The 12,013-nt window shown below is 38.6% G+C and overlaps 2 protein-coding genes across 3 annotated transcripts in view; one reads left to right on the forward strand and one right to left on the reverse strand.

Annotated features, from left to right (window-relative positions):
• LOC134751192 (gastrula zinc finger protein XlCGF26.1-like) overlaps nucleotides 1–12,013 on the forward strand; it is a 93,019-nt gene that overhangs the window by 39,825 nt on the left and 41,181 nt on the right. The window lies entirely within an intron of this gene.
• Nucleotides 1–12,013, reverse strand: part of LOC134751191 (zinc finger protein 271-like) — a 35,497-nt gene that overhangs the window by 4,914 nt on the left and 18,570 nt on the right. Inside the window, exons 2-4 of one of the 2 annotated variants that reach the window (XM_063686567.1) lie at nucleotides 5,015–5,141; nucleotides 3,082–3,150; nucleotides 906–968 (exon numbers count right to left, since the gene is read on the reverse strand). In XM_063686567.1, the coding sequence (XP_063542637.1) occupies nucleotides 906–968; nucleotides 3,082–3,150; nucleotides 5,015–5,141 (259 nt within the window). Of the gene's footprint in view, nucleotides 1–905; nucleotides 969–1,305; nucleotides 1,375–3,081; nucleotides 3,151–5,014; nucleotides 5,142–12,013 lie in introns of both variants that reach the window. The other variant, XM_063686565.1, reaches the window with a different exon arrangement.

Genomic DNA, 12,013 nt, shown 5'->3' on the forward strand with positions numbered 1-12,013 from the left:
TTAGTGATGGTACATTGTGTATTACGAGCGGTAAACAAAAATTTACGAAGAAAGGAAATACTTACATAAAACATCAAAAACAGACTTATCGTCCGCACCATCATCAGCCTGCTCAGATTTGACCGCAGACTCCGCTGAACAACACAAGAAATTATATTCAATAATAAAACACTTGAAAAACAAACTGAGAAAATTATACTACTAGTTCTTCACACAGAGACAAATCACTGACAGACAGACAGCACAAGTTTAGTAATGTTGATGCCCCAAATAAACGAAAATAAATATTAAATAAAATAAGGCATCATCTGTCACCCTTGAGGTTTGAAACCCTAAAACAGTTATAAAATAATTTAAAAACTGAAGCAAGCCTGAAGCCCTGAACTTAATGAAGAGTAACATTACTGCGTGGTTGTTGAATCTTTGATTATTAAGTGCAATTTATGGTAACTAAAAATTTACCATTTGTTTGATTTGATTATTGATCTCACCTACGACTCCTATGAGTCTGATTTGTAATAAAGCAGAAAAATGTAAATAACATGGTGTTTTATGAAACTTTCAGAATTACTCGAGATACTCGAGAAATTCTGGTCGAGAATTCCCGTGCCTCGAGAAATAAAAAAGATCGAGAAACCAGAAACCCTATTTGATGTCCTATATTTCTGTGTACTCATATTATATGTGAAGTTAAAAGAAACAAATTGTTTATTTCTAAAGAGTAACTAAATAAATGAATGTCCAGGGGAAAATGATAGTAGCAAATATTATTTCCTTCTGCCATCGTAATTACGTATATAGTAATACTTGCAACATATTTAGGAACAAGGAATACACTTTTGTAAAACTTTCACCTGTACTATGTGACATGAACATACACTATATGTATCAAAACATGAACTAACCCATGAGTTCCTTGCTCTTCTCTTCGCCGACCTCCGACTGCTCCACCAGTATGGGCTCTTCATCTGAAGCAAAACTTAATTACATAAAGGTTTATAACATCTAATGAGGTCAGAACAAACACTGCTTTATGAAGCATTCACGAAGAGTCCGGTCACCACACATCGGGGCTATTTTACTTGTAAATGCCATGCAGCAAGCAGCACTGCCGAACTCCACCCAACACCATTGTAACTACAACCCTTGTTTATCTTTTGAACGCAATTTTTTTTAATTAACATCAGTACGGGCAGGACATAAAACTTGGGTCATTCCCACTAGTTACCACCAAAGTGAGTTAGTGATGGTACATTGTGTATTACGAGCGGTAAACAAGAATTTAGGAAGAAAGGAAATACTTACATAACACATCAAAAACAGAGTTATCGTCCGCACCATCATCAGCCTGCTCAGATTTGACCGCAGACTCCGCTGAACAACACAAGAAATTATATTCAATAATAAAACACTTGAAAAACAAACTAAGAAAATTATACTACTAGTTCTTCACACAGAGACAAATCACTGACCGACAGACAGCACAAGTTTAGTAATGTTGATGCCCCAAATAAACGAAAATAAATATTAAATAAAATAAGGCATCATCTGTCACCCTTGAGGTTTGAAACCCTAAAACAGGTATAAAATAATTTAAAAACTGAAGCAAGCCTGTAGCCCTGAACTTAATGAAGAGTTTCATTACTGCGTGGTTGTTGAATCTTTGATTATTTTTTTAGTAATTACTTATATAGTAATACTTGCAACATATTTAGGAACAAGGAATACACTTTTGTAAAACTTTCACCTTTACTATGTGACATAAACCTATATGTATCAAAACATGAACTAACCCATGAGTTCCTTGCTCTTCTCTTCGCCGACCTCCGACTGCTCCTCCAGTATGGGCTCTTCATCTGAAGCAAAACTTAATTACATAAAGGTTTATAACATCTAATGAGGTCAGAACAAACACCGCTGTATGAAGCATTCACGAAGAGTCCGGTCACCACACATCGGGGCTATTTTACTTGTAAATGCCATGCAGCAAGCAGCACTGCGCAACTCCACCCAACACCATTGTAACTACAACCCTTGTTTATCTTTTGAACGCAATTTCTTTTAATTAACATCAGTACGGGCAGGACATAAAAGTTGGGTCACTCCCACTAGTTACCACCAAAGTGAGTTAGTGATGGTACATTGTGTATTACGAGCGGTAAACAAGAATTTAGGAAGAAAGGAAATACTTACATAACACATCAAAAACAGAGTTATCGTCCGCACCATCATCAGCCTGCTCAGATTTGACCGCAGACTCCGCTGAACAACACAAGAAATTATATTCAATAATAAAACACTTGAAAAACAAACTAAGAAAATTATACTACTAGTTCTTCACACAGAGACACACCACTGACAGACAGACAGCACAAGTTTAGTAATGTTGATGCCCCAAATAAACGAAAATAAATATTAAATAAAATAAGGCATCATCTGTCACCCTTGAGGTTTGAAACCCTAAAACAGTTATAGAATAATTTAAAAACTGAAGCAAGCCTGTAGCCCTGAACTTAATGAAGAGTTTCATTACTGCGTGGTTGTTGAATCTTTGATTATTTTTTTAGTAATTACTTATATAGTAATACTTGCAACATATTTAGGAACAAGGAATACACTTTTGTAAAACTTTCACCTTTACTATGTGACATAAACCTATATGTATCAAAACATGAACTAACCCATGAGTTCCTTGCTCTTCTCTTCGCCGACCTCCGACTGCTCCTCCAGTATGGGCTCTTCATCTGAAGCAAAACTTAATTACATAAAGGTTTATAACATCTAATGAGGTCAGAACAAACACCGCTGTATGAAGCATTCACGAAGAGTCCGGTCACCACACATCGGGGCTATTTTACTTGTAAATGCCATGCAGCAAGCAGCACTGCCGAACTCCACCCAACACCATTGTAACTACAACCCTTGTTTATCTTTTGAACGCAATTTCTTTTAATTAACATCAGTACGGGCAGGACATAAAAGTTGGGTCACTCCCACTAGTTACCACCAAAGTGAGTTAGTGATGGTACATTGTGTATTACGAGCGGTAAACAAGAATTTAGGAAGAAAGGAAATACTTACATAACACATCAAAAACAGAGTTATCGTCCGCACCATCATCAGCCTGCTCAGATTTGACCGCAGACTCCGCTGAACAACACAAGAAATAATATTCAATAATAAAACACTTGAAAAACAAACTAAGAAAATTATACTACTAGTTCTTCACACAGAGACACACCACTGACAGACAGACAGCACAAGTTTAGTAATGTTGATGCCCCAAATAAACGAAAATAAATATTAAATAAAATAAGGCATCATCTGCCACCCTTGAGGTTTGGAACCCTAAAACAGTTATAAAATAATTTAAAAACTGAAGCAAGCCTGAAGCCCTGAACTTAATGAAGAGTAAAATTACTGCTGAGACTATTCAAATAGTTTCTTCATTGTTCCCGAGTCATAGATAAATACATACTTATGTACATACTCAATAGAAAACATGTATATAAGTATGAATTTATCTATATAAGTATGAATATCATCGCCAAGCACCCAATACAAGCTTTGCTTAGTTTGGGGCTAGGTTGATCTGTGTAAGATGTCCCCTAATATTTATTTTATATTTATTTATTTTGTAAGATTAAAAGAACTTTACAGAGAAAGCATGGGGGTTTCAGGCAATTATTGATAAATATTAGAGTCAGTTTGCTAGCGCATATAAAACGAGATAATATTTTTTTTGCCGTTTTTTTTTCTTTTTTTTTATGTAATAGGAAGCAAACGAGCAGACGAGCAGCCTGATGGGAAGCAGTCATCGCCGCCCATGGACATAAGCAACACCAGAGGAGCCACTTATGCGTTGCCCACCTCTAAGAACCCTAAATACCTGCTTCTTGAAGAACCCCATGTCATAGCGCAGATGTTTGATGTCGGTTTTACTTTTTTTTAAGATTAATTTTATTTTTCCATTTTTAGTGTTTCTTCATCTTTCTGGCCAAACTGTCACTAAACATTTTTGCACTTCGGGTAAGTTTCAAGTTTTAAGGTCTGGATCTAAGCTATCAAGATTGGAGGAGTTGGACCTCATGGAACCCATCATCAGAACTAGACCTTAACACAAATGTTCCTTCAGAATTTACTTGTGCGTAACAAATATAACGAAAAGGGACTTAAATCGCCAAAATTGAAATATGCGTTGGTAGAGTCCCGTTCTGATCATCATCAGTAGTTCCACTTCATCAAATGGTACTGTTTTGGATGAAAGTGCTTGGTTTGTTGATGAAAATGCTAGTATGTAAGTTTATCACGAAATAAATGATTTATGATTTATTTATGATTAAAATACTAAAATAGATATATTATATCTATAAGATTTGAGGAATTGCCTTAATTCCTAATGGATCTCTTCATCAAAACTGGCTTTTTACAAAAACGGGATCAACTAGGGCCATGATGTAACGCTTCACGGTGCCCTACACTCGGCGACAGACAGAAAGAGGTGGCGGCAAATTGTCCATGAGAAGCTGCTCCCTAGAAGTGACCACGACCCTCAGTGATGAGGAAACCGATGCAAGGAGGAGGAGGAGGGATCAACTAACCAACCAACTAGGGACTTTCAAACAAAAAATATTTTCCAAATCGGCTCAGAAATGACGGAGTTCTGAGGTAACATACATACAAAAAAATATATGGTTGAATTGATAACCTCCTTTTTATGAAGTCGGTTTGCAATATACCAATAGATGTTGTGTATTTGCATATATTAGTAACCCATACATTTGGTGTTGCAGTGATTTTACAAATAAAAGTATTGATTCAGATCATTGTTTTTTCGACAACAAACAACATGAAATAATAATAATAATAAAATTGAAATAAACATAATTAATATTAGTTGTTTAAGCCAACCTTTACACCACCCACAACACCCTTACACAACGAGATCCAGACGCGGAAATGGCATTGGTTTTGGCGCATCCTCAGGAAACCTGACACCCACCTTTAAGCCAACCTTTAACAAGCAGTGCCTGCAGCTCCGCCTGGCTGCGCTGCACTTGCAGCTTGAAGTCGCTCGCATCTCGCAGGCGGCCCACGCACGCCGAGCAGATGCCGCACGAGCCCGCGCCACCCACCACCAGCTGCACATTCAATCGTCAATTAACGCAAATATAGGCTAGTGTACATGTGCACATACACCAAGGAAATTGCCATATTTACAATATTTACATGTATATCGAAGCACTGTTTGAGCATGTCGACATATATCTCCGTTTTGCCGAGATGTGTGTACGGCGTCGTCAGGACCTTGTCCGGAGGAAGCCGCAGGCAGCAGCGACACGAATGCATTGCGTCCATCGCGGCAACTGTGCGGAGCGCAAGAATACTTGAATAGTCCTAAATTTTATACAAAAAAAAACGAGCGTATCAGCACTATATACTTTATAGGTCAGTACGCTAAGCTAAGCTAACCTCAATATTCTCAATAATAAGACTTTGACAGGGTAGACAGTGACACTGACAGTTCAATCTTTTGACAAATAACGTTTTTTTTTAAACATATATGGCCTGGATGCGAGTCCTTTAAGCCAAATCCGAAGGGTACAGTCCAGTCCAGACGGGATGATGACTCCAATGAGGGCTAACGCGTATGAATTCGCCGCTAGGGGCGCTAGTGTAGATGGTAGTCTTTTCCATAGTTCAAAATGTCACTTGTCACTTCAATGACTGACAGCTGTTCTTTAGTCTTTTGGACCACCATCAACAGAGGCGCCAACTGGTGACCAAAAAAACGATAGCCCTCATTAATCACCAATTTTAAGCCCCCTCCCTCCTCACTCGTGCGGGAATCGCGGCGCGCAGCCGCGAACGCGAGTGTGGACTCTAGTTCGCTAATCAGCGAAATAGACTCCACACTCGCGTTCGCGGCTTTGCGCCACGTCGTCTATAGCGCGCTTTAGATTTATGATGATATTGTAGCGCTCTAAATTTTAACAAAGACCCCAAACGCTAATACTAACGTCACAAATTGATATTATTGCATCCGCACCTCCATTTTATCGGTCATAATCTCATAATCAGCAGTGATTGCGTCCGAACCATCAGATTTGATTAGACAATTTAATCAAATTGGCGAAAAATAGTTCTAGTCTGGACTGACCTTCACGCTGTCGAGCTTAGCGTCACACCATACCAACACCATACATATATATACTATTATACTCTTTGGTCACACCGTCCAGGGCTGCCAGATCGTATAATTGGATACGAAATCCGTATAATCAAATTGTTTTCGTATCTATCACGTATAGGTGGTCAATCGGTATAATTGGATACGAAAAAATACACGGATGTCAAACTACTGACAATCAGGGTGCCAATACTGTTAAGGCCCCAGTACATAGTGGTGAAGGATGGGCCATGCCATGCCATCGCCATTGTATACAGGGGGCAATGGTATACAATGGCGGACGACTGGCCGTCAGTTGTCAGCCGTGGCGGGCAATCGGGAAGTTGTCGGTTTTTTTGAAACTTCAAAGGAATAGTACGGGAATCGTGGCGTAGCGTGGCTCCAAAGGGAAAAAGTAATGAAGTTGTACTTTTGGTAGAAAGGAAAGATCCGCATGCGAGCACTTCATTCCCGAAGCTCGGCCTTCGGCCTCGCGTGCTTAGGATATCGTAAGGGTCGCTTCGGGCCTTCGGCCCTACGCGGAGCTCGGCCTTCGGCCTTCGCTGGGTTTCGAAGCTTAGCATCTGGACTTCGGCCTTCGCTGGGTTTCGAAGCTCAGCATCGGGACTTCGGCCCGCCGCTTCGCTTAATAAAACACTTGGGGAGGGTTGGTTTTGCTTTGGGTGGTAAGCGGGAAGTTGGAGCTTAAACACGACCCAATAATAGTTAAAGTGTCTTGACAAGCTCAGCTATAGTCTCATTTCAAACATAGACAGGGAGAATCATACTATCTTTGTCTTACACTAGTACTAGCTGCACCCAAAAGAAAAGGCTGAGTATAGTTTTTTTTGTTCTTATTTACTGACAATTTGGTTTGACCAACTATATTGAATGAACAAAAATCGTAATAATTTAATGGAACGGCAACTATATTCTGTCCCTGTAATCGTCCCATAGAAAATTTGAATTTCGCTCCTTTTTCTATCAAAAGTTGTTTGACCGGCTATACCTACTTAAATACGCGTCAGTTTTAAAAATATTGATTTAAAATTAGCCCATTTTTTTAGAATTAGTGTACTCGTATAATGCAATCGAATTTCGTATAGTTGAAGGCACTGGATCGTATAATCAAAATTTATGTACTGGCAGCCCTGACACCGTCAGTCGTTATGTCGTTAAAGTCGTTATTAGCGTTACGCTATTGAATTAGTGATTTTAGGAAAGATAATTGCACGTTATATTTGGATTTGGTTTAAATCAAATAGTTGTATCAGCGCGAGCTGACTACGATACGTACTTTATATTTTTAGCCAAGTGAATTAATAAACTGCCGCTTTCTTTGATCGAGGCTAGCGGGTACTTACTTTCATTATTTATGTTTGGCTACTTTCACGTAAGTACTCTGTGCTGTAGCTATACTTTTTCATGTGATCGCGTCTAAGTTCGAACTTGTGTGTAATTCTCGGAATATCTCACTTACTTCCACAGTATAATACTTAAACTAGGGATTTCCAATATTTTTCAGTCCGCGGCGCACTTGCAAGTTTAAAGTTTAATCTCGGCGCCCTAACCTAGCTAGGCCATTCGAAATCGGTAACATGGTGAGGAGGATTGCCACACGGCGCCCCTCTTTATTGTCTGCAGCGCCCCCAGGGCGCCGCGGCGCAGTTTCGGGACCCCTGACTTAGTCCCATTTGACCTTACATATAGCCACGTGGTATTTTCGTAATTTCTTTTATTTTAGTCTCCTAGTACTTTGTGTCAGCATTGTCACCTATTTAGTACCTATAGGATTACTAGCTTTTGCCCGCGACTTTGTCTGCATGGAGTTAGTAATTTGGGTAGCTTATTTTTTATTCAATCTGCTTTTTATCGATTTCCCATACATCCTTCCACCCTGCTTTTCACCCCCTTAAAGCATGATTTCTGGGATAAAAACTACCCTATGTCCTACCCCGGAACTCAAACTATCTCTATACCAAATTTCAACTAAATCGGTTCAGTGGTTTAAACATGAAGAGGTAACAGACAGGCAGACAGACACACTTTCGCATTTATAATATTAGTATGGATTTATTTCTTAATGACTAGTAAATAATGTGACATGGTGGCTATGTGGGACATTGTGAACCTAGTGTGACTTGTATATTTTTTGTTATGTTTTAAATGATATTTATCAAAAGATTACTCTTTGTTGGTGTTGATGAAACCTTTATTTAAAGACTTTGTACATGACCAGATATACAGATCTTTATTGGTAAAATAAAATACATACCCCACTTGCATAGTACAGATCTTATTCTACTATATTTTAAAGATTAATTTTATTTTTCTTCTATTCCTTTTCTTGGTGACGCTAACACTTGCGTCATACACATTTTATTTTGCTAGATATGAAAAACCACAACATTCCTTCTATGGTAGTGTGAGGCTCCACATATCATGTGCTACTTGCATTGCAGGTTCTCACTGTTACCAGCTTGTGAGCGCACAACGACATGCCTCTAGAGACAGCATGTGTTCAGGCAGAGGCGGTGTGTGTGAAGACAGAGCCCAAAGATGTGTGTGTGAAGGAGGAGCGGGAGTGTGAGGACAGTGCCTGGCAAGGAGTGAGCGCAGCAGCCGCAGAGGCTGGACTGTATATTGATCATGAGGTCAAGGACGAGCTCGTGCTGGGCCCCGAGGAGTATTTCCGCCCACAAGTGTTTCAAGGTCTGTTTATGAGAAAATCTGCTCTTGAATATCAAACCATATTAACTTGCTTACATTACACTGTAGCTACTTTGCATCAAGAAATTTTATACATTGGATTACTATGTAATATAGGACATAATCATTGTCAAACATTCTTGGCTGTGACATTATTTTTCAATGTATATTCTCTCCTATTTCAATAGGGATATTGACGTGAATCGCGAATAAACATCATGTTATGTTTTTAACATAGCAGGGAATATTAATTAGAATGCTGAAAATGATATTTTGTAAGTGCAGATATGCATAACAAATTAGTTAATAGTACATTATGATACAAGTGTGCTAAGTTGGTCATCACACACGAGGCGATATTGTGCGCGCGAGCTGTAAGCGAGCGCGCAATAAGAAAGCCGATGTGTGTAATGACCAATGCACACGCGTTTCATACGACGTTTTTCAACACACTTGCGAGAAAAAAAAGAAACTTTCATATTAATCAAATTTTAATAGTTAAAACAGTATTGTGTGTTTCATCTGTCATACTCGTACTGCCGGCCGGCCCTCGCTCGCCCCGGCCGCGGGCGGCGCGGCGGGCGGGCGCGCCCGTGCCCGCCAGTCCGACCAATTAAAGAAGGCTCCCTTTCCATGCATATTATTAGCAATCAATTAGCTTCTTAACTCAGTCGGATAATATAATGAAAAAGCACGAGTGGAAAAATACACTGAAAGAGCACGCGTGTTTAATATCTAGGATTACGAGCCAAAAATCGGTGGAATAAAAACGTCGTTTTGAGCAAGCGTGTTGAAAAAATATTTGAAATAATGCCCAGTATCACGTGACTGCAAACGCCAATCGAAGCGCGTTACGTCACGGTGTCAGATGTCCCACAGACAAGTTGTGAAACCTCACCGTAATCCATACGTATGTCACCAACAGATAGACCCTTGTGGATACCCTGGTTTGATTCTGCCAACCTCTCTAGAAAAGTGTTAGTCTCAGCTTTCCGAGTCCGGTCCGGACACATCCCTACAAACAAATTTCTGTGTATGATGGGTGTTAAATCGTCACCACTGTGTGCAAACTGTCAGAAGACTGATGACTTGTCTCACGTGTTGTTGGAATGCGACCGGAATACGGACTTGAGAAAAAGGATTTTTGGTAGTCTGGGCTCCATGCACAATGGACAGATCAATTGTTGGTTGGCAGAGCCTATATCGGACAAAGCAATCAGTGTTTACCACTTTATTGACCTCTCCCTTGAGTAGGGAACTATGATAGCACCCATGAGGCTGACATGTTCACCTAGAGTGTCCAAAGCCTCCATAAAAACCAGATTTAAAAAAAAAAAAGAGTGGATGTTCAAAAACTGTATGTATTTTTTATTTCACTATTAGACATTTATTAGTATTACGTATAAAAAATATTGTTATACAATATTAAGTATAATATTTTTTTGTTTAATTTATTTATAACACAAACAGTCATAATATGCATGTTACATATGTTGTACACAATGTACAAAAATTGAGAAGCGATACAAACAGACCTGGAGGTTCATAAAAACAATATTAATAAAATAAAAAGGTAGGTAAGAAGTGTAAGAACAACTGTAGTAGTTTAAGAATACATAACTAAGCATACGATCAAGGAACAATGAATACGGGCCAAGCTGTGTAGTTATAGCCACACAAACAGACCCATCCCCAAAGCCCCTGAGTGTACATTATTAATATATGTCGAAATGTATTGCTACTGTTAAGAATTACTAAAAGAATTTACGTCTTACTAGCATTTTTGGACTAGACAAGGAATTATTAAAAGGATCAATATCGAACAAATATTTATTATAGAAACTGGGGACTCTTCGTTTGCTATAAAACCTCGTTCGTGTTTAGCCTTTTGTGCTGGCCGGCTGTTAAAAATTTGAATCTTGAAATCTTTGGAAATCTGTCACTAAGAAAATTGTGAAGATCAGTGACATTTCTTTCACAAATAATCTTCTAAATATTTAAAATATTAATATATAATTAAAACCTTGACGCAAACTAGCTAGATCGCGAGTTGCCGATCATTTTTAAATCATAAGATGCTGTGTACATTTCCCCGGATCGGGTAAGTGTTGTGAATTTCTAATAAGGACAATTTGATTTTAATTTACCTTTCTATTGTAATCTTTGTGACTGCCACATCCGTGAACACTGAAATAATGCTTAAAGGGTCGCTTAATAATTCTTCCTTTGTGCGCCGGATGTCGCAGTCACACAACATTTTTAGTATTTTACTAAGATGTATAAAATCTTAGGGACCGAGTCTGGGGTTGAGATACTCACCTACCAACCTGGATGCGCAATGCGCATGCTCCTCTACGTTCCGGAAGGTTCCCGTGCTGAGGATCCGGAACCACGGCTAAAGACGTCTATCTCCGAGTGCAACTTTCTGCAACGTAGTGCAGGGAAGTGACTCCTATCAAAGACTTGTTTCGCGCTAATTTACTAATCTGCCAGCTCAGAATTAGAGTCACGGCCCTATCTTACTTTTAGTTAGTTTTTATTTTAAATACATTTTGTAATTTTAATCCGGGTATTTTTCTTCAACGTATCCTATCCTACTAAATGCGACTTAAAACGTCACAAAAGGTATGCCTAGAATAGTTCGTAAGGGGAGACGCGGACAACCAAACGTCACTAATTTTAGGACATCAGGACAGTTGATGTTACCTTTAAGAATTTTAAACAGGAACATAATATCTAAGTAATTCCTACGATTAAGGAAAGAAGGGACACAAAAATGCTTTGCCGCTAATGCTGAATTTTCAAAGTATGTACCTGTTCTGTAAGCTGTATTTATTTGTTATTAAATAAATAAAATGTTATATAATACGATATTTCACTAAAAATCTTTTTAATTATTTGGCTGAATGGAACTATCATTGCCACATTGGCTGTCGGAAATTTTGAGTTTTACCGGCGCCCGTTGTATGCACTCAAATTTTAGTTGTATCAAAATATTTTTTCTTAAATTGTAGCCGTAAGTGTTTTTGTATGAAATCAGTTATTGTGATTAATTTTTGCAATGTATTTATCATAGCTGAACGTAATGTATAGTGCCGAATTAACAATATCATTAAAGTTAGTATCGTTAAAGGC

This window comes from Cydia strobilella, chromosome 21 (assembly GCF_947568885.1).
Source record: "Cydia strobilella chromosome 21, ilCydStro3.1, whole genome shotgun sequence".
Classification (NCBI taxonomy): Eukaryota; Metazoa; Arthropoda; class Insecta; order Lepidoptera; family Tortricidae; genus Cydia; species Cydia strobilella.